This window comes from Poecilia reticulata, chromosome 5, assembly GCF_904066995.2.
Source record: "Poecilia reticulata chromosome 5, P_reticulata-male-v2, whole genome shotgun sequence".
In the NCBI taxonomy this organism is placed as follows: domain Eukaryota; kingdom Metazoa; phylum Chordata; class Actinopteri; order Cyprinodontiformes; family Poeciliidae; genus Poecilia; species Poecilia reticulata.
Genome location: NC_088834.1, coordinates 27,773,809 through 27,796,928, shown reverse-complemented (window position 1 = coordinate 27,796,928; position 23,120 = coordinate 27,773,809). Strand labels below are relative to the sequence as shown.

The 23,120-nt window shown below is 38.5% G+C and overlaps 3 protein-coding genes across 3 annotated transcripts; 2 read left to right on the top strand and 1 right to left on the bottom strand.

Moving 5' to 3' along the window:
* Positions 1–8,115: 8,115 nt before the first annotated feature.
* On the top strand, positions 8,116–10,012 carry LOC103465544 (red-sensitive opsin). Its single transcript, NM_001297450.1, is given in 6 exon segments — positions 8,116–8,215; positions 8,558–8,854; positions 8,979–9,147; positions 9,219–9,384; positions 9,481–9,720; positions 9,818–10,012. Coding segments are annotated over 6 exon segments (1,071 nt in total). The 3' UTR covers positions 9,917–10,012.
* Positions 10,013–13,591: 3,579 nt separating this feature from the next.
* LOC103465586 (red-sensitive opsin) lies at positions 13,592–23,120 on the bottom strand. The gene is given in 6 exon segments (NM_001329060.1): positions 13,592–13,690; positions 13,784–14,023; positions 14,120–14,285; positions 14,581–14,749; positions 14,843–15,139; positions 23,018–23,120. Coding segments are annotated over 6 exon segments (1,074 nt in total).
* On the top strand, positions 16,255–19,906 carry LOC145551574 (uncharacterized). Its single transcript, XM_081606706.1, has 3 exons — positions 16,255–16,540; positions 16,615–19,167; positions 19,844–19,906. Exons 1-3 carry the CDS (start codon positions 16,517–16,519, stop codon positions 19,904–19,906), a joined length of 2,640 nt encoding a protein of 879 aa, XP_081462832.1. The 5' UTR covers positions 16,255–16,516.

Sequence of the window (23,120 nt, the reverse complement as noted above, 5' to 3'; positions counted from 1 at the left end):
AGTATGCACTCCCCATGTCATTCTTTCATCAAACCACATTCCAAGAAATTTAAATTGTTTAACTCTTTCTAAATCCTGTCCATATAATTTTAATTTAGTTTTTCCATCAACTCTTTTCCTTGTAAAAAACATTATTTTAGTTTTCTCTACAGAAAGTTTAAAACCCCATTTATACGACCATTTTTCTACAGAATTTTATTTTTCTAAAATTGCTCCCTGAAGCTTTTTAACAATAAATTCTAAATTTCTTCCTCTTTTCCACATTGCTCCATCATCAGCAAAAAGTGAAAATCCCATTCCACCCTCTACTAAACATATCATTAACTACCACTGAAAACAATAACGGACTTACAATACTACCCTGTGGTGTCCCATTTTCTATATTCATACTTTCAGAATAATTCTTCCCTTTCTTCACTTGTATTTGTCTTCCTTCTAGAAAATTTTTGATCCATCTAAACATATGACCATTTACACCCATTCTTCTAATTTCAATTAATAACCCTTCCCTCCACATCATATCATATCCTCGCTCAATATCAAAAAATATTGCCACAACACTCTCTTTATTCACTTGAGCCTTTCTAATTTCATGGTCTAAACATAAAACTGGATCCATTGTACTTCTCCCTCTCCTGAAACCACTGTGATAGGACGATATAAGTCTCTTCTTTTCCATATAATATATTAATCTTTCATTCTCTCCATTATCTTACATAAGTTGGATGTTAACGCTAGGACAATAATTTTCTGGCTTTGATTCATCTTTCCCTGGTTTTCGGATTGGAATAATCACTGCTTCCTTTCAACTTTTTGGCAGTTCTCCATCCTCCCATATCCTGTTATACATTTCTAATAAAATATTTTTAGAAGACTCACTTAAATTACTAACCATAACATATTTGATCTTTTCCTGGAGCTGATAACTTAAAGTTTTTAAGTGCCCTATCTAGTTCATTTGTTGTAAAGGACATATTCAATGGATCATTTGTATCTTCCATTTGCTGCAATAAATTATTGTTCTCCAATATTGCCTTTTGCCTTCCTTTTTTCCCTTCTTCACTAATATTTTCAGAACTATGGATTTTAACAAAAGTATTTCCTAACATTTTTGCCTTTTCTTTGTCAGTAACTGCTGTTATTTCTCCATCATTTAGTATTGGATATCCACTCACTCTCTTGATTCCATTCATCCTTTTAATTGTTGCCCAGACCTTAGAAATATCCGTCTCTTTCCCTACTGAATTACAAAAACTCCTACAATAATCTCTTTTTGCATTTTTAATAACCCTTCTTACATTTGCTTGCAATTTCTTGTATTCATTCAGATTCTGAAAATTATGATTTCTTTTTAATAATTTGAAGGCTTTATTTCGTTTCTTTATAACTTTAATGCATTCTGATGTCCACCAGGGCACCAACCTTCTTTCTCTTCCCCCGCCTTCCTTCTTTATAGCCTGATTAGCTGCTTCAAAGATAGCATTACATATAGAAGAATTTAAATCATCAATGCTACTATTCATATCCATGTTTAACATTTTTATTTCACTATTTTTCCTAAATTTTCCCCAGTCTGCAGACCTAAAAGACCACTTCTTTATCCCTTTTATACAATACCTCTCTACATTTAACTTTATTTCAGTTCTAATAGGATAATGATCACTTCCTATAGTTGTTTTATTGTGAACTTGCCATAAACAAACACCTGCTAAAGAATTTGAAACTAATGTTAAATCAATTGCTGACTCTGTGTTATCTCTAAAATTAATTCTGGTCCCACTTCCATCATTTAAACATACCAAATTTTTAACATCCATTACTTCTTCTATTATATCCCCATTATGATCATTATGATGACTCCATAAAGAACTATGCCCATTAAAGTCCCCACACCAAATAACTTTACCCTCTAAATATACCCCATTTCCTCCATTAAATCTAATGCTAGTCTTTTACATGCATTATAAAAGTTGATTGTTTTAAATCGTCCATTTACTGTCCAAATTTCAATAACAATATATTCTAACTCTCTTCCTTTAGCTAATAATCTAAACTGAATTCCTTGTTTTATAAATATTATACACATTCCTCCAGATCCTCCCTCTCTGTCTCTTCTAATACTTTCATATCCTTTTATAACAAAATCAAGATTTGGTTTAAGCCATGTTTCTTGAATACATACAGTATAATATCTAGATCATCTTTACAATCTCTAATAAATCCTTTAAACTCCTGTCCATTTGCAACAAGGCTTCTGGCATTCCATTGTAAGATGATCAGTTTTTATCTTCCTGATCTCCAACCTTTCCTTTTGCCCCTAACCTCTTATTTATGTGTTCCCATGATATGTCCTTAATACTGAAAAACCTCTCTGCTCCTTTCACAATTATTTTGATTTTTTCTGTTTTATGCTTAACTTGATCTGTACAATTAATTACATATGCAATGAACAACAGAATCTTTTCAACTGTTAACCCAGTTTCAGTTCCACCCTGTCTCTGTTCTGTTGTTGGGTTCGGCTGGACCTTCCTTATAGCTTCTTTAGGTTTCACTCTTTTAACAGCTTCAGCATAACTTAGATTATTAGTGACTTTGACTTGTTTGATTTCCATTGCTTTCCTTCTGACTTCACATCCTCCATAAGTCACCCTATGTTGCCCTCCACAATTACAACAATTATCCTTCCCATTTTTACATTCATCATAATTATGCTCTCCTCCACAGTTTGGACATCTTTGTTTTCCCCTACATACTGCAGCGATGTGTCCATATCTCTGACATTTATAACATCTGAGAGGAGGAGGGATATATGGCCTTATAGGAAAGCACATACACCCAACTCTTACCCTTTCAGGAAGAACTTGTGTTAGAAACTCCAACATTACTAAGAGACTTTCGACTCTTTCCCCTTCAACTGTTCTCATCAATCTTTTGATTTTACTTACTTCACCTCCATTAATACTGTGTCTGAGTTTTTCTAGATCTTCACCTACTGGGATACCTGTGATCACCCCTCTTGTTACTTTATTTTCTCCCAAAATCTTTACCTCAGTAATCTGTTTTTTACAGATACTGTGGGAGTTCATCACTTTGTTTTTCTGTTCATCATTCCTCACTGTGACCAACAGGTTCCCATCTCTAAGAGTCCTAGCAAGTGTCACCTCTCCAAAATTCTTTTTTAATTCTCTTGACAGAGCTAGCGGACTAAGTTGTATTCCTTCATCCTCCTTCCTAAACTTTATAATTAGTTTAGATTCCTGTCCAACAATCCTCTTGCAAACTGCGTTGTTTTCATCCGAACTATTTTCTTCTAGACTCCGTTTGCTGCTTTGTGCCTCTACCAATCTTTCTTCTTTTTCTATTTCGTTCTCTTCCTGATCCTCTACTACCACGGACTGGAGTCCAGTCACCAAAATCCATTTCATCATCTCCCTCATCCTCAACCTGAGTCGCCATAGCAGTCCAGTCACAAACCAGTTTATGCCAACCGCCAAGGTCAGCTATTTTCGTGTCAATTCTGCTCTGTCAACTCCGCGAACTTCTCTTCGGGCCACACGCCAAGTTCGACTCCCCGGCGTCGTTGCTTCAGAATCAGCCGGTCCCTATTGGAAAATATTTCAAGTAAAAGCATCATCCAACCCATCTGCTTCTAAAGTAGTCGAGTGAGTAGAACTACTTAAAACTATTTTTACTGAAGTAAAAGTAGAAGGTAGCCGTCCAGGAAATATACTCAAGTATGAGTAAATTGTAAAGGTATATATGGTAAAAAAAAAAATAAAAAAAAAAAGCTACCGAGTCACTAATAATAAGTCCTGATTTAATATTTTAAAATTATATTATCATATGGACAAAGTTACATGCAAATTCTGGTATGTTAGAAACTAAAATAAAAACATCGTACAAATTACGTAATTACAAAATGTAAAGATAACACTTTTTCAAATCTTTTTTTGTCAGTATAAAATGTATGAAACTTACACTAGTTAATGTACTAGTAGAGACCGTTTTCCCCCCACGATGTTTATCATATATTCAGCTGACCTCAACATGGTACAACAGGCTCAGCAGATGGAAAATAACTTTAGAACAACAAAGCTTGTGAACAAACAAGATGCCTCACTTTGTCAAACGATTTTTTTCATTGATTTTAGAAGACTCTAAATCATTTTTCACTTGTCATTTTTATTAAAATGTCAATGAAACATTCATCCATTGTCTACACCTACTTGTCCTTGAAGGTTATATAAATAAAGTCATACACAATTTGTAAAAAAAAAAAAAAAAAGTACAACAAAATGTAAATAAAAACATCCCTTTTAAAAATTTATTCATTATTTATTCCACATGTGTCAAACTCAAGGCCCACAGGCCAAATCCAGCCCACCACAGTTATGTCTGTGACCCTCAATAGAGCTTCAAGATAACAGTTATATTATTTCATTTTTAAGAAGTACTTATTGAATACAGAGAAAGCTATAATTTTAATAGTTCAGAGCTGCACAATGTAACTTTAACAAGACATTTTCCATATTTATTAAAACTGTCACTATTTCATGACAGTATAATATGAGACAGATAATTTGTGAAAAAACTGAGCTCCTCCTCCTTCCAGTACTACTTTTGCAGTCTGCAAAAATACAGCACTCCTGGTCAAAAACAACCAATCAGAGCCTGCAGGAGGGTCTTAGCGCTGTCAATCAACCTCCTGTATGCTGATCAATGAACCAATGGCAGAAAAATTACTTACAGTAACAGGAAAACTGTTTATTCTCTGTCACCAATGGCTATGCTAACTAGCATTTGTGACAGGTTATGTTGTGGTGAATTAGCTGTAGCTTAGCAAAGAGCAAGCAGAAAGTGAATGGGCAAATACAAGAGGTTGATTGACAGCGCTAAAATCAATCAATCAATCAATCAATCAATCAATCAATCAATCAATCAATCAATCAATCAATCAATCAATCAAATTTTATTTGTATAGCACATTTTAGCAGCAAGGCATTTTAAGGTGCTTTACATAATTAAAGAAAAAATAAAACCCTCCTCTTGGCTCTAATTGGTTGTTTTTGACCGAATGGTGTATTTCTGCAATTGGTAGTGGGAAAAGGCAGAGGAGCTCAATTTTATTCACAGATTATCTGTCTTATGCTGTCACAACAATGATAATTTTAACATACATGTATAAGCAATTTTTTGTAAAAGTGGCATACTGCAGCTTTAATAGATAGTTTTATTAATACATTCTGCCATGACTGACCTTTAGAGACATTCTCTAAAGGTTCATCCCTTGATCCCTGACATGTGGGGTAGATCCTAGATAGGTCACCAGTTCATCACAGGGCAACACACATGCACACACTCACATGTCAGGGTCAAGAGTTCAGAATTCACAATGGCTATTACCTCTCTGCAATTAGACAAAAGTCAATTCAAATCTCAATCTGTCCCGTGTGTGCATAATTATGACCCCACTGCGTCTTGTTTATTGATATAGCTACCACAGCAGTGGAGGATAACTTTATCTCCTTCCTGTTGTGGTACACTGGGGTTCATCATCATTTATTCATTAAGTGATCTCGTCGGAACGCCAAATCAGATCAGCGGTACGCCTCAGGTTGCTCCTTTATATTAATTAGTCCAGTTAACTTTGGAAAGTCGGCTCCGTAATCCGTAAAACCCTCCAAATAGACAGTTGACTAGAGGTGATAGATTAACCAAAGCTGGGGTAATAGTTTAATACCCCAGCTTTGGTTAGTTGGTTGGTTTTTCCCAGCTCTGCTTTATTCAGATCAAACTATGTCACAGAACCATTAGGACTTTTATGTAGAACGAGGGCTTTGCGTGAGAAAGCGAATGGATCTTAGAAAACAAATGGAACAAAAATGTTTTTATTACATTTAGCTGAATGATGGCTCTTCAAAATAATTCATAACACTTTATAATAAAGAATAACAGATTTTATGTAAAACACCAATAAAACGTTGTGCAAAACTGACCCGAATGGATTTTTTTTTTCATTTCACTTCACAGTTATACACAAACTTTGTTTGTTTTGTTCAAATTAAATAAATTACCGTTCAGCCCCGATTACTTTGATACCTCTAAATAAAACAATATCCTTTGATTGCATTTTAACAAGTAGCTTTCTTTGGCAAGAGCTAATCAGCAATCACCATTTCTTGACTTGATAATTACTTCCAATTCTTCCTTGCAGACGTTTTCCAACTCTATGGGGCTTTTGAGGGCATGTCTTTGTCAACACCCCTGTTTAGGTGACTTTTTAGGTGAACTGCAGAGGAAAGTATCATCAAAAAGAGTTACGTAGAACAGAGCGAATCAGTTCTTGACATTTGGAAATGATGCAGTAACGTCCTTTACGCTTCTCCTGCTTTGTAAGCATCAATAGTTGTTTCTTTGAAATGGTTTCGTTTTTAGCAAGATGTTTTCTCAACTGGCTCGTCAAGCACACACTGATGTGTAAATTGGGAGAAATTTCTCAGTTTTAACTTTACTTTATAATCTTTGTGTTTTACAATGAACATACTTCTGTAAATATATAAAAACCCAGATGTTAAAATTTATAGTCTATGCTCTGAAATATTAGTCGCTTCATTTTTGAACCTTTCTAAAACAACCCTGAGTTCTCTTCAGTAATTGCTTCTTTTTCACATTTAGTTTTATTTCAATGTTTTTCATGTCTGTTAATGTGGAGGTTTTGAAGCTAACTGTTTTCAAACACTTTTTAAAAACTGTATAGTTTCATTGTAAAATTGACACTGTCTCTGCCCCTTCTCTAGTTTCAGAACGATGCCTGTCTTATTGGATGCCTGAGTTCTAGACTTTTAAAGAAACCAAGAAACCAATCAGTAACAACCCTATTTTCTTTTTTTCTTATTGGTGTAAACACAGCCCACTCCATTAAACATGCTGTCAGTTTGGGATAATTCAACTTGTTTTTCTCAATCAGAGAAGATTAAACCACGGTCAATAGTCTCTTTTGCATCAACAGAAAAAATGCTGTAAAAAGTCATAACATAGAAAACGATTGATCCTCCATGAACACCTTGAAGAAAACATTTAGTCAAAACTCACTGTTATGGTTGCTTCTTATTTCTTAACTCCATTTTGTTACTTTTGCTGACCTGTCCAACTAAACACTTCAGTCACATAATGAAAGTGAAAACTATGTTTTGAACCGAGATATGCCAGAATGCTACCAGCCGGATTTGTTTTGGTTCAACCATAACATTTGTTAAGCTTATTCAACCACTGAACCAAAAGGAAGAACCAGGCCAAGCCTGTTAAACCCCTCGGTTTTCCGTTGGAGAAAATTTTCACACACTCTTAAATCATGATCCGTATGTGACCCCTTCACCCCATGTCTCCGCTGTCCGTTTTTGACCCACATCTTAGGTGGGTGAAAAAAAAAACACCCTACTCCCTGAGGTGAATTATCTTTCCGGAGGGATTAAAGACGCAGGTTCACGTCACTAAGTGAACCTGCCTCTATTAGAGTGCAGATCTCTTCTTGTCCTCTAAATCTGGTGTAAGACTTGTCTACTCTCCTATGAACCTCAGCCTCCATCACAGCACACAATCCGAAAACATGTTTCTTTGCCACTCTTTCAAATTCAAACTTTTATTTTATTTTATCTATTAGAGAAACTTATTGAAGTGGAACAATTCCCCCTAACTGCTGAGTAAACGTTTGACAAGACTATTGTTATTGTGTACTTACTCTTTTTAACAGCTATAATTCACAGAAATACAGAAAAAAAACTCAAAAAGGGCTTTTAATGGACTTGAATGTGTATGTAATTTCAAGATCTGAAATGCAATCATTATATGAAGTTAGAGTGCAGAAATCCACCGGGTGTCTTAACCTCATTAGCAGATTGATTTAATTACAGTTGATAACCGGTGTATTGGTTTACGTTTGAGCGTCTCTGAAAAGGTGAAAAGCCACAGGTGTAATATGATTTTAAAGTAATCCCATCAGCGATCAGATAAGCGTTGGTATATAAGGAGAAGTGTGAGGTGAAGCACCCAGCAAACGCAGAAGGTTATAAGCCAGAGGAAGGTGTGACAGCTGAGAGAAGCTCTCCAGAGATCAGGATGGCAGAGGAATGGGGAAAACAAGTGTTTGCTGCCAGGCGTCACGAAGATACAACAAGAGGCGCCGCATTCACATACACAAACAGCAATCATACAAGAGGTAGGCGTTTTGTTTTGAATTATTTTGTGTTTAAACCTGGTGTTGTGTAGAGACTGATTTTTGTACAGTTCCACAACCTGAAATATCACCGGACTGAGATGTGCTGTAGTTTATGAACCTCTATTTGACCTAATGCTAACAAGCACAACATAAACTGTAGTGTGAGATTTTTGAAAATTTAGATTTTTGGTTCATTTTTATTTAAACACCGACCGATTTGTCTGCAGTTACATGTAACAAAAGTCATGATGGCAACATGTGAGGTTTAAAAAAAGACGATGCTTCTGAATTAGAACAAAGTTTGACCACGTGTGATTCTAAGGCATGGATCTTTGCTTGCAGATCCCTTTGAAGGACCAAACTACCACATTGCTCCTCGATGGGTTTACAACCTCTCCACACTCTGGATGTGTATCGTGGTCGTTTTATCAGTCTTCACCAACGGCCTCGTCTTGGTGGCCACAGCAAAGTTCAAGAAACTTCGTCATCCTCTCAACTGGATCTTGGTCAACCTTGCCATTGCTGATCTTGGAGAGACAGTCTTTGCCAGCACCATCAGTGTGTGCAACCAGTTCTTTGGATATTTCATTCTGGGACACCCAATGTGTGTCTTTGAAGGCTTTGTTGTCTCAACTTGTGGTAAGTTGCCACAAGTTAAGTGGTAATTTATGTTCCAGACCTGTAAATTTATTTTAATCAAACCTAAAGATGAATCATGTTTGTAGTCTGTTAAATTGCATGTGTGCATCTATAATCTTTACAGGTATTGCTGCTCTGTGGTCCCTGACTATCATCTCTTGGGAGAGATGGATAGTTGTGTGCAAACCTTTTGGAAATGTCAAGTTCGATGCCAAGTGGGCCACAGGTGGAATAGTTTTCTCCTGGGTCTGGTCTGCAGCGTGGTGCGCTCCTCCCATCTTTGGATGGAGCAGGTAATCTAGTTATATGGTTTTTATATCCTCGATAATCAGCAGAACAAGAACTGATTGTTTCCTTGTATCAGGTTTTGGCCTCATGGACTGAAAACGTCCTGCGGACCCGATGTGTTCAGTGGAAGCGATGACCCAGGGGTCCTGTCCTACATGATTGTCCTCATGATTACATGCTGCATCATTCCTCTAGGTATCATCATCTTGTGCTACCTGGCTGTGTGGTTGGCCATCCATGCTGTAAGTTTTATCCCTCATTGCTTTTTTTTTCTTCAGATTTATCGTAGCACTAAAGAAAGTTTGTTAAAATCTGACTTCATGTTTTGTTGGCTACAGGTTGCTATGCAGCAGAAGGAATCTGAGTCGACCCAGAAAGCTGAGAGAGAAGTGTCCAGGATGGTTGTAGTCATGATCGTAGCTTACTGTGTCTGCTGGGGACCCTACACCTTCTTCGCCTGCTTTGCCGCAGCCAACCCTGGATATGCCTTCCATCCTTTGGCCGCTGCCATGCCTGCATACTTTGCCAAAAGCGCCACCATCTACAACCCTGTTATCTATGTCTTCATGAACCGACAGGTGGGCATAGCGACACAGTTGTCACTTTTTGTTTTTTATCATAACAAATATGTGTTTTGTTTTGTATATAACTTTCCCTCTGCTCTTTCATTTGCAGTTCCGCACATGCATCATGCAGCTCTTTGGCAAACAGGTGGATGATGGTTCTGAAGTGTCCACATCAAAGACAGAGGTCTCCTCTGTGGCTCCTGCATAAACCTTCATGTTCTCTGTTTTGGAAGAAAAATAAACTACTGTCACCTGCACAGAAACTGTTATTTATTTTTTGATAAATGAAACTTTATGGCAAATGGAAATCTTCTATGTTTAAAAAAAAAAAAAAGTACTGAAAGTATTTTTGAGTGCTACGTTATATAAAAATTGTACATCTTTTTTTCACTTAAATAGCATTCTGGCAAATAAAAAAAAAAGTCAAAATTTTTCTAGATGTCTTATCATGTGTGTAACTTTTTCAGTTGAATATAAAAATCAAAGCATGACTGCAAGTTTTGTCTTTCTTTTTTTTCATTCTTTGACACAAATCATAGAAAAATGGTAAAACGTGGGGGTTTACATTTCATTGAACATACAGAGGGTAAAATGTCTCACAACATCACCTGTGAGCAGAGCTGCCCCAATATCTGACTCCTCTTTAATCTTATCTAATGATTACTAGTTAAATGTTATCCATACATCCATTATCCTACTCACTTATCACCAGTTGGGTTTCCAGGGGTGCTGGTGCCTATCTCCAGCGGTCAATGGCTGACATAGGTAATCCATCGCAAGGCAACACAGGGAGACACAGACAGCAAACAACCACTCTCCTTAGGTGTGAGTGTGATCAATCAACTCAGTCATGTTTTTGGACTATGGGAGAAAACCCACACAGGGAGAACATGCAATCTCCAGGCAGAAAAGGATTCAAACCCACAACTTTCTTTCTGCAAGGCAACAGTGCTACCAGTTGTGTCACTGTGCAACCCTGATAAATGTCAGTCTAACTTATTTGAAAGTGTGGACTGCTCCCTTTAGGGAGGGTGCAGACGACAGTGTAGTGTTGTCGCAAATTCCTGCCGCAAGGGAAGTTGACCCACGTTTTTCCTAGTGTCATCAGAAATACTAATACATGTCCGTTTAAGGATGGATGGATGGATGGATGGATGGATGGATGGATGGATGGATGGATGGATGGATGGATGGATGGATGGATGGATGGATGGATGGATGGATGGATGGATGGATGGATGGATGGAATGGATGGATGGTCGCTTCAAACAGCCCATCAGATACAGCTTTCCCTGTAATAAATATGGTGAATGATATCTGATGACTCTTTAACACCTACCAGATACCATTACCCAAGTTTATTTGTTTGTACTTTGCACCTTAAGTCAACAAAACCTTAACTTTTGCTTTTACTTGAGTACTGTTTGAATAAAATATTTTACTCATTTACATTTAAAGTCAGCCCTGCGACAGACTGGCGACCTGTCCAGGGTGACCCCGCCTCTCACCCGGACCGTTAGCTGGAGATGGGCACCATCACCCCTCCCAACCCCACTAAGGGACAAGGGTGCAAAGAAAATGGATGGATGGACATTTAAAGTCATATCTATTAATGATAATATATATATATATATATATATATATATATATATATATATATATATATATATATATATATATACTGCTCAAAAAATAAAGGGAACACTTAAACAACACAATATAACTCCAAGTAAATCAAACTTCTGTGAAATCAAACTGTCCACTTAGGAAGCAACACTGAAACACTGATTGACCCGCCGAGGGTCCCCGTTGTCAATCAGTGTTGCTTCCTAAGTGGACAGTTTGATATATATATATATATATATATATATATATATATATATATATATATATATATATATATATATGTGTGTGTGTGTGTGTGTGTGTATATGTATACGTATATGTATATGTATATGTGTGTATGTACATTTACGGTGTAGAAGATAATGGCAGGTACATGCATTACAGTTGAATTGTCTGGACTTGGGGTTGAATGCTCCTGCTTTAAAATGAGAAAACTGTAAACCAAAAAAGGAATGTTATTTGTTGTGTCATTTACAGCTTTGAAGATAAATGTTGATAATCTTGACAAATTGTGGTTACCTGAGAATTTAAACAATGTATTTCCAATTTAACAAAATAAACAATCTGATAAGTGTTTCTTTAAGTTTTTATTATGACATGTTACTGCTGTCAATCACTCACAACTGTAATTCAGGTTCATTAACTATACAGAAATTAGCTCGCTTAAAAAAAACCTGGTAAGTATCAGAAAGACTGCTTTAACTGTGCCAAACCTAACATCCCAGGCAAAATAAATGATCTTCAAAGCACCCAAAACTGCATATTTAAGAAATGAGAAGCACTGTCAAGTATTATCAAATTCAAAGGAGCAAAAAGAAAGAAAAAAACAAAACAATAAATTGTTTTAACAAAGCACCTGACCATACAAAACGGTAGAAAGTGCTCTAAATGACCAATATGCAAGCACACATAAACAGTGGCATAAATGCCACAAACCTGGTTAATGAAAAAGGAGACAAAAAAGTAAATGCAAGACAACAAAAATTACAATTTGATTTTAAAACTGAGCTTTGTAACAAAGCAAAGAGTCACATTCTACACAAAAGATTTTGCTGTGTATAGAGAAAGAAAGCATTCTGATATGTTAACAGGAGACTTGTACAGAGTATTGAAGTAGCACTAAATACGGAAACAATGCAGTACAAATTTCCACGTTACTGTTGACATGACTTTTTCCAGCCAGTGGGGGGCGTTGTTCAGCTAAAATTCAGAAACCAACTGTCAGAAGTTAGAAAAGTTCCGTAGAAGGGTCACTTGGAAAAACAAAGAGATTTTAAATTTGTTTATTTATTTCTCATTTTAACATAAAAAACTATATAAGAAAAAATAGCTAACTGATCAAAAAAGAGTGGGGAAGTCAAATCAACAATAAAGTCAAAATAGACCTGCCATAAGTAAGCTTAAAACTTTTTACTTTGTAAAAGGAAAAGTAGTTTGTCAACATACAGCAAATAGTGGGCCTGGATAAACACTTTTGAGTAAATTTCAAGGTCTGTAATTAATCAATTGCAATTCATTACCTTTTAAAGGAAAATGCTACATTGAAAAATAAGCAAAAATTAAGTTTAAAACCCCTTTTTGATACCGAATAATTAATTAAATGGACACATGAACTCAACAGCATTTATTGTTTTTAATCTTTTATTTCAGTTATTCAACCATCAGATTGGTGCAAAGTGCAATAATGTGCATTCAGATTTCAATGAATGCACATTCATTACCTGAATGAAGTTATCATTCAGGTAACTTCTCTGAAAGAAATTCTTCTTTAGAAATGTGAACACTGACATTAAAGTTGGGGATGTCTGTGTTTGCTGCTGTTTGTTTATTGCAACACATTTTGAATTGAAATGGTATTTTAGCCTTGAATAGCTTCAATGATAGGTTAAATCACTTTTGGACAATGTGCAAACAACAATGGTCTTTTCCTTCCAGATTGTTTCTTTTTTTTTATCGAAAATTAACCCCCAGTGGTCCAAGAGAAGGAGCATTGCTATCTATAGTTGTTGTTTGCAGATGTGACTTGTGCATCAGCTTTATATGTTTTACCGGTAATACAATGCAAAGGTTCCATCTATGTAAGTAAAAAAAAAAAAAAAGAAGTCATTAACTGCATTCAAACTTTTAACATGTTAAAATCTATGTAATTAATTATTCAAAACTAACAATTTACAGTCCTGGTACTAATAACAAACAAACAATAAGCAGTTTCTGTACAGGTAAAGGTCATTTTTCTAAAACCGAGAACACTGACTGTTTATTCAGGTGCAACAGACGAGACCTCTGTCTTCGATGTGGACACTTCGGAATCATCATCCATCTGTTTGCCAAAGAGTCTCATGATGCATGTGCGAAACTTTGAACGGAAGAATAGGATGAAGATTAAATACATTAAAAATAATTGATATGCTCAGTGCAATAGATGTGACAACTGGACTGTTGTGCCCACCTGTCGGTTCATGAAGACATAGATAACAGGGTTGTAGATGGTGGCGCTTTTGGCAAAGTATGCAGGCATGGCAGCGGCTACAGGATGGAAGGCGTATCCGGGGTTGGCTGCGGCAAAGCAGGCGAAAGTGGCATATGGTCCCCAACAGAGACAGAAAGCCAGGATCATGACTATAACCATCCTGGACACTTCTCTTTCAGCCTTCTGGGTTGATTCACTATCTAGCTGCTGCATAGCAACCTGTAGTCAACAAAACATGAGGTCAGATTTGAACAAGCTTTCTTTAATGGTAGAATAAAACTAAAGTAACAGAAATCTGTCAAGGATAAAACTTACAGCACGGATGGCCAACCATACAGCCAGGTAGCACAAGATGATGATAGACAGAGGAATGATGCAGCATGTAATCACGAGGACAATCATGTAGGACTGGACTCCAGGGTCTTCACTTCCACTGAACACATCAGGTCCACAGGATGTTTTCAGTCCATGAGGCCAATACCTGATACAAGGAAATATTTTAGCATTTAGCATTAAACAAAGCTTGCTCTGCTGATTTTTGAGGATATAAACACTTCATAACCAGGAGATCCAGTAGATTACCATGTGGTGCCCGGCGCTGGGGGGGAGGGTAATTGTTTGTTGGTTTGTTTTTATTGATCTGTACAGCACTTTGAGCTGCTTTTAGTATGAAGGATGCTTTATAAATAAAATTGATTGATTGATTGATTGATTGATTGATTGATTGATTGATTGATTGATTGATTGATTGATTGATTGATTGATTGATTGATTACCTGCTCCATCCAAAGATGGGAGGAGCGCACCACACTGCAGGCCAGACCCAGGAGAAAAGTATTCCAGCTGTGGCCCACTTGGCATCAAACTTGACATTTCCAAAGGGTTTGCACACAACTATCCATCTCTCCCAAGAGATGATAGTCAGGGACCAAAGCCCAGCAATTCCTGTGCACAGAAAAAAGGATGACGACATGATTCTTCTTTAGGTTTAGTTTAAATTTATTTACTGGTCTGGTACTTAGCATTGTGACAACTTACCACAAATTGAGACAACATAGCCTTCAAAGACACACATTGGGTGTCCCAGAATGAAATATCCAAAGAACTGGTTGCACACACTGATGGTGCTGGCAAAGACTGTCTCTCCAAGATCAGCAATGGCAAGGTTGACCAAGATCCAGTTGAGAGGATGACGAAGTTTCTTGAACTTTGCTGTTGCCACCAAAACGAGGCCATTGGTGAAGACTGATAAAACGACCACGATACACATCCAGACCGTTGCAACATCGTAAACCCATCGAGGAGCGATGTGGTAGTTTGGTCCTTCAAAGGGATCTGCAAGCAAAGTCCGCGTCTTAGAATCTTAATCAAACGACATTGCAATTCAGAAGCATTTGCCTTTTTAAAACAACGTGTTTTTATGACTGTGACAGCCGACCCTACTGTCACACAGACCTGAATGGTAACTGTTTGTTTTGTTCATCCTTAATATTAATTTAGATATTAATTAGTGAATAGTTTAGATTTTTATTTTTGAAAATTTTCATTAACTTGACTTTTTAGTTAACTATTTGAAGTGCACGCATTTAGTTAACTTTATTTGTCAGTTCTTTATATTTTTGTTAAAAGCAACAAATTAATTTATTTGTTTTGAGTTACCAGTTTCCTTTGGAGCTGCTGGAGGGTCACAGAAGAGCTCCAGCTAATTGACATCCATATATGGCTGGCAAACCTCCTCAGCGGGCCATTCCATTTGTTTGCCAGGGGACGGGGAAATTTGGTTTTCTTTCATTTAATTTGACCAGTTCTTCATTGTTTAATTATTTTTGAACTTTTTTGTAATAAATTAAGATTATTTTTGGATTCCATTCAGTGTCTCTCTGGCTGGTTTATGCAAGAACCCTCACATTTGGTGTCAGAAGTGGGATCTTACCAGCCAGGAGTACAAAGTTTCCCCCCCCCCCCATTACCAACCCTGATGATTGAAACATGCAGCGTGGAGGAAGGAGTAAACGAGGCAATTTTGTGGAGTCTCAAGGAACAGCAGACCTTGATGAGCAGACTGATTGCACTGAAGCAGGAGCATCTGGAGGACATGTAGGCACTGAGGGTGAAGAGGTGAAAGAACCAACATATACAGATCTTGTTAATATTCTTCGTGCCCACATGAGCCAGCAGGAGGAACAAAATAGAACAATGAAAGAGGAAGCAGCCCGCCAAGATCAACGGTTCAGGTCTCTTCAACACCAATTCAGTCTTTTGCAATCAGAAGTGCAGGCCCAAACTTTTCCAACATCTGAACCTGCTAAGCTGGAAAACTCTGATCCAGAACCACAGGATAAAGATCTACTGCCAGGGGACCGCAAAGTCATCTCTTCAGGTCAGTTTCGTTCCTTCTTGGAACCTAAATTAGAAAAATTAACAGAAACTGATGACATTGAACATTTTTAATTACTTTTGAGAGGATTGCAGTTTCATGTAACTGGCCAGAGAATGACTGGGTCTTCCGTCTGGTTCCATTGCTAACTGGAAAAGCCAGAAGCGCTTATGTGCATATGGACATTGATGAAGTGGATGATTATATATCTGTTAAGGAGGCAATTCTGAGGAAATATGACATTAACCCAGAAACCTATCGTCAGAGATTTCGTTCTACAGAAGTGGAGCCTGGAGAAACTCCCAAGGAGCTGTACGTAAGGTTAAAGGAGATGTATGAAAAGTGGATACAACCTAGAGGTAAAACAGTGAAAGCCATTGGTGAAGTTATTGTGTTGGAGCAATATCTACGTATGCTGTCTCCTGAGCTTCAGGTTTGGGTCCGGGAACATGATCCTCCAACAGCTTCCAAAGCGGCTTCACTGGCTGAGGTGTTTGTGGCTGCTAGACGGAAAGGACAACCATGGAGTTACTCTTCTTGGAAGGCATCTAAAGACACACGCAGAGCTGCACCTGTACAACACCACCAAAAGGGTGTATCTGCTGTGGGTAAGGCCTTCCTAAGGGAAACCCAGTCAGTAAGCACAACACCCAGGCAATACAATAAAGTGCCTGTTTGTTATTTGTGTGGTCAGGAAGGCCATACAAAACCTATGTGTCCAAAAAACCCTCCCAAACTCACTCAGCTGTGTGTTGTCCCATTTAAAAGTGACAATTGCATCAGTATTGGACAGTCTGTGAAACTGAGTGATGTGAAAGTTAATGGGAAAGGTGTGAAGGCCTTAATTGACACTGGGAGTGTTCAGACTCTGGTTGAAAGAGGGCTGGTTCCATCTAATATAATTTGCACATCTGACACAATCCCTATCCGATGTGTGCATGGTGATGAAAGGCCATACCCCACAGCGGATATTTATATTGAAGTGCAAGGACAATTATACCTACTGAATGTTGGTGTTGCAGAAAATCTCCCTTTTCCAGTAGTATTGGGTAGTGATTTACCTGTTTTGTTTGACTTGCTACATACACCACAGAACTGCAATGTAGTGACTCGTTCTCAAGCAAAACAGCCAGAAGAGTCTCCTCCAATTCTGAGTGTGCTGCCTTTTTATGATGTAGAGCTGGATGCGCAGCCCGGAAAATCTAGAAAATCATGTCGACAAAAGAGACAGGAAAAGTTTCTGCATACACCTGTTACATCTATAGAAGAGGTTCAGGATCTGCCACAAGGTTTTAAAGTGCCTTTAAATATGGCTCAAATCCAGCGTGATGACTCGAGTCTGGCGGCTCTTTTTCTGAAAGCCAAAGGACCTCCGAAAGGTGACCACAGAGATGGTGCTGAAGAGTTTGTTCTACAGAAAAATATCCTCTACCGCCAACAGGGGGCATTTAAGCAACTTGTGGTCCCTAAGGATGCAAGAGAGATGGTGCTTATTTTGGGCCACTCAGTTCCCTGGGCTGGCCACCTAGGGAGCCACAAGACCCTGGCTCGCATCAAACGCCATTTCTACTGGCCTGGATTACGGACTGATGTTGCACAGTTCTGTAGGACTTGCCCTCAGTGCCAATTAACCTCCAAAAAGTTCCCTTCCAGAGCACCACTGCAGCCTCTTCCCCTAATTGACACGCCTTTTGAGCGCTTGGGTATGGACATTGTAGGTCCACTTGAAAGAAGCAAATCTGGACACCGATATATGCTGGTGATTACAGACTATGCAACCAAGTACCCAGAAGTGTTCCCATTAAAGACGATTAAAGCAAGAGCTGTGGCTTTCTCCTTGGTGCAACTTTTTTCAAGGGTTGGATTTCCCTGCGAAATTGTGACGGATCAAGGCACTAACTTCATGTCTACTCTCCTAAAGCAGGTATATCAGCTGTTGGGGATTAAGGGTGTTAGAACTACCCCTTATCATCCACAGACGGACGGGCTCACGGAGAGATTCAACCAAACACTCAAGCAGATGCTGCGTAAGTTTGTGGATGAAACTGGCTCCAATTGGGATCAATGGTTGCCTTATCTCCTCTTCGCCTACAGAGAAGTACCACAGGCCTCCACCGGGTTCTCTCCTTTTGAACTGTTATATGGTCATGAGGTGAGGGGACCTCTGGCACTATTAAAGGAGACCTGGGCTGGAGAAGAGGGGAGGGAGGGGCCTGTTAATGTTATCTCCTATGTTATGCAGATGAGAGAGAGGCTACAAAAGATGACGGCTTTGGCCCAGCAGCACATGGCAGAAGCCCAAAAGTACCAGAAGGCTTGGTACGACAAGTCAGCCCGGCAAAGGACCTTTGTCCCAGGCCAGAAGGTTCTGGTTATGCTACCATCCAGTGAGAGCAAGCTGTTGGCCAAGTGGCAGGGGCCATTTGAGGTAGCAAGACAGCTTGGCCCTACCACCTACAAAGTTGTTAAATTGGAACAACCACATTCCACCAAAGTGCTGCATGTGAACCTCCTTAAGGAGTGGACAGAGCGACCTAAAATGGGGGCAGAAGTCATGCTGATTAGAGCTGTTGAAGAGGAAGAGGCTGTTGATGATCAGTTCCTGCCCTCATCAACACCAATGGAGCTTGACCTGAAACATCTGTCAAGTGAACAACAACTTCAGGTTAGAGCATTATGTAATCCTCAAATATTTAAAGAATATCCAGGTCGTACAGACATTCTTGAACACGAGATTGTGTTGAAAAGTGATGCTACAGTAAAACGTTTGAGCTACAGGATTCCTGAACGCCTTCTCGGCTCCCTGAAGAGAGAGATGGAGCTGATGCAATCTCTCGGGATTATTGAACCTTCAAAGAGTGAGTGGTGTAATCCTGTCGTCTTGGTGCCAAAGAAAGATGGAACGATGCGCTTCTGTATAGACTTTAGGTACCTTAATTCTGTGTCAAAGTTTGACTCCTACCCTACTCCTCGCATCGATGACATGGTCAGTAGATTGGGCAAAGCTAAGTACCTGACAACTATAGACTTGTGCAAAGGTTACTGGCAAGTACCCCTTTCTAAGCAGTCCAGGGAGTTGACGGCCTTTCGGACCCCTTGGGGACTTTTCCAGTTTACAGTTTTGCCTTTTGGATTGCATGGCGCACCCGCTACCTTCCAAAGACTCATGGATCAGGTACTGCGTGGATGTGATGACTATGCCTGTGCCTATCTCGATGACATTGTCATATATAGTAATTCATGGGAGGATCATCTTCAGCATTTACAAGAAATTTTGGGCCTCCTCCAAAGTGCAGGTTTGACCATTAACCCAGCAAAATGTGTTTTTGCACAATCTGAGACAGAGTACCTGGGTTTCATAATTGGAAATGGTGAACTCAAGCCACAGGTTCGCAAGATTCATGCTATTGAGTCCTGTCCATTGCCTCAAACCAAAAAGCAATTGAGATCGTTTCTAGGGATGGCAGGTTTCTATCACAGATTCATAAAAAACTTTTCAGCCAGAGCTGCCTTTCTGACAGATATGACTGGATCTAAATGTCCTAGTAAAGTCCAGTGGACAGAGAAGACAACTGCAGCATTCCATGACATTCAACAAGCTCTGGGTCAGAGTTCTGTCCTGAAGTGTCCTGACTTTGACAAAAGTTTTATTCTGCAAACAGATGCCTCAGAAAGGGGTATTGGAGCAGTCCTCCTGCAAGGTGATGAGGCTTTACAGCCTGTAGCTTTCATAAGCCGTAAGCTACACCCTAGAGAAGTCCGTTATTCTACGGTGGAAAAGGAAGCCCTCGCCATAAAATGGGCTCTGGACTCCCTGAAGTATTACCTGCTGGGAAGAGAGTTCATCCTCCAGACAGATCATAAAGCTCTCCAGTGGCTTCAGCGAATGAGGGACACAAATAGTCGCATTACAAGATGGTCTCTTGCTCTGCAACCCTTCCGCTTTACAGTCCAGCACATACCGGGTAAGCTGAATGTGACTGCAGACTACCTCTCTCGTTGGTGTGATGACCCTTCTGAAGGGAGGGGGAATGTGACAGCCGACCCTACTGTCACACAGACCTGAATGGTAACTGTTTGTTTTGTTCATCCTTAATATTAATTTAGATATTAATTAGTGAATAGTTTAGATTTTTATTTTTGAAAATTTTCATTAACTTGACTTTTTAGTTAACTATTTGAAGTGCACGCATTTAGTTAACTTTATTTGTCAGTTCTTTATATTTTTGTTAAAAGCAACAAATTAATTTATTTGTTTTGAGTTACCAGTTTCCTTTGGAGCTGCTGGAGGGTCACAGAAGAGCTCCAGCTAATTGACATCCATATATGGCTGGCAAACCTCCTCAGCGGGCCATTCCATTTGTTTGCCAGGGGACGGGGAAATTTGGTTTTCTTTCATTTAATTTGACCAGTTCTTCATTGTTTAATTATTTTTGAACTTTTTTGTAATAAATTAAGATTATTTTTGGATTCCATTCAGTGTCTCTCTGGCTGGTTTATGCAAGAACCCTCACAATGACTAATATTACAAATATGTTGTATACTGGCATATGTCAAAAAATACCAGTAATTTTTTACTGGTATATGTAAAAAATTGCATGAAAGTGCAATATTTCTTGCCAATCATCTCAAAAAGTGAAATTCATAGTTTGAAGAATTATTATACATAGAGTGATATATATTCAAACTCTTCATTTTTTGTCATTTTGATTATTATGGCTTACAAATAATGATAATGAAAATCACAAAGTTTTCCACAAACCACATACAAGAACGTAGTGAAACAGCTCATTAATGAAGACTCTTGGTGTCACGCCTTAATTGGCTAACTAACTCAAAATACCTGCAAAGATTTCCTGAGCCTTTAAACCAGTGGTCTCAAACTCCAGTCCTCAAGAGCTGATGTCCTGCAACTTTTAGATGTCTCTCTGTTTCAGTACACCATGTTCCAATATTAGCTCATTAGCAGAGCTCTGTAGAGTTTGTCTGCATGCTAGTGAAGCACTTTAGCCATTTAATTCAATTGTGTAGCACAAAGCACACATCTAAAAGTTGCAGGACATTAGCTCTTGAGGACTGGAGTTTAAGAACAATGCTTTAAATGATCTCCCACTCTTAAGGAGAAGACTGCTGACTGGATAGATGTTCAGAAGACAGTCATGGGTTTGTGGGTTAGCCCGCATGAGAAGGCTAACCCACAAAAATCCATTGCTGAATAATCTAGTTGTTCAGAGATCTCTATCCAAGCATATTAACAGAGGATGTAAAAAAGTGTGCACCAACAGCAGGGGGAACAACAGCCTTGAGAGGATTGTCAAGCGAAATCCAATCTAAAAGAGCCACAACACACAGATCAATACATGGGCTACAAATGTCGCATTCCCCGTGTCAAACCTCTCCTGAAACAGAGACAATGCCAGAGTCATCTTCCTTGGGCTATGGAGAACAGGAACTGGACTGTTGTGCAATGGTCAAGACTCATTTTTTCATCTTGCATTTCATCTGGAAATCAAGTTTCCTGTATTCATGACTTATACAGGTGTAGGGACAGGAGGACATCTAACATTTTTACCGACCAAGCACATTCTGCACACAAACGATTTAGGCAGGTTTCGACTGCTTGTCACCTGGCAGGGGTGGCACCTGAATTTCCCCACTCTGGGACAATAAAGGGTATTTCTATCCTATTTTTAGTATCGAACCACTGGCCATCTTTCTGATGAGCAAAAGAAAGAATACTGGGAATCAAAACTGTGTACATTTCCTCTAATTGAAAGTTGTCTTGTTTTGTAACAATATTGTACAAATGTATATTAATTTGCTTTCATTTCCCATGCTTATGTTTAAAATGTCTGTTCATATAGAACACAGTATATCACAAGTCAAACTTGTTGTTTGTGTGACAAACTTGTTCAATAAAACCAATTCTCCAGTTCCTGGAGGACGAGTGAAGTGAAGAGTGATTGCTTGAAGTGTGAAGTTTTCACAGTCAGTGATATTTTGGGATGCCATCATATCTCCTGGTTCTGGTTCACTGGATTTTATGAAGTCCATAGTCAATCCAACAGCCTACAAGGACTTTTTAGAAAACATCATTCTTCCTTCTGCTGACAAGCTGTATGGAAATGCTGATTTTATTTTTCACCTGCCCACACTGCCAAAGGTATCATAAGCTGATTGAGTTACCATGGTGGTACTATTCTTGATTGGCCAACAAACACCCTGACCTTTAACACCATAGGAAGTCAAGAGGCTGTTGTCAAAAGGAAGATGAGAGACTTCGGACCCAACAAGAGTGATGACCTGAGGGCAGCTATCAAAGCACTCTGGGCTTTTATCACACCTAACCATCACCACAGGCTGATCGTCTCTATGCTATGCCACACTGATGCAGTAATTCATGCAAGAGTAAGTCCAACCAAGTATTGCGTGCATAGAAACGCACACACTTTTGAGAAGCCTCACATTGAAAATTGAAAAAAATAAAATAGAAGCTGCTCCAAACATCAAACTATTTGCCTAATCTTTATAAAATGACTGTTTCACTTTCTGAAATGACTGGCAAGAAATATTGCACTTTTATGGAATACAAATTTATTTTCAGATGTCCTAGTACATATGCATACTACTGAGACTGTATTCACACACAACCAAAACAATGAAACGCTTATCAAATTCTCCAAAACTTCACTTGTCATTTCATAAGCAGTTCATTTCACAACTCTTATATTTCAGATTGTAAAACTCTACAAATGTATCTACAAATCTGGCTTGAATAAATAAATCTCTAATAACACCATTTCTACACACTAAATGGTTCAAAATAGAAAGCATACCTCTTGTTTGATTGCTGTTTGTGTATGTGAATACAGAGCCCCTTGTTGTATCTTCATTGTGCCGCCTGGCAGCAAACGGCTGTTTTCTCCAATCATCTGACAT

Coding starts and splice junctions, on each gene's coding strand:
- LOC145551574 (XM_081606706.1), top strand. CDS start 16,517: ATGAAAAGTGGATACAACCTAGAG. Junction 16,541..16,614: donor AAAGTGGATACAACCTAGAG/GTAAAACAGTGA, acceptor CCTGAGCTTCAG/GTTTGGGTCCGGGAACATGA. Junction 19,168..19,843: donor CTCCTCGCATCGATGACATG/GTCAGTAGATTG, acceptor TTCTGCAAACAG/ATGCCTCAGAAAGGGGTATT.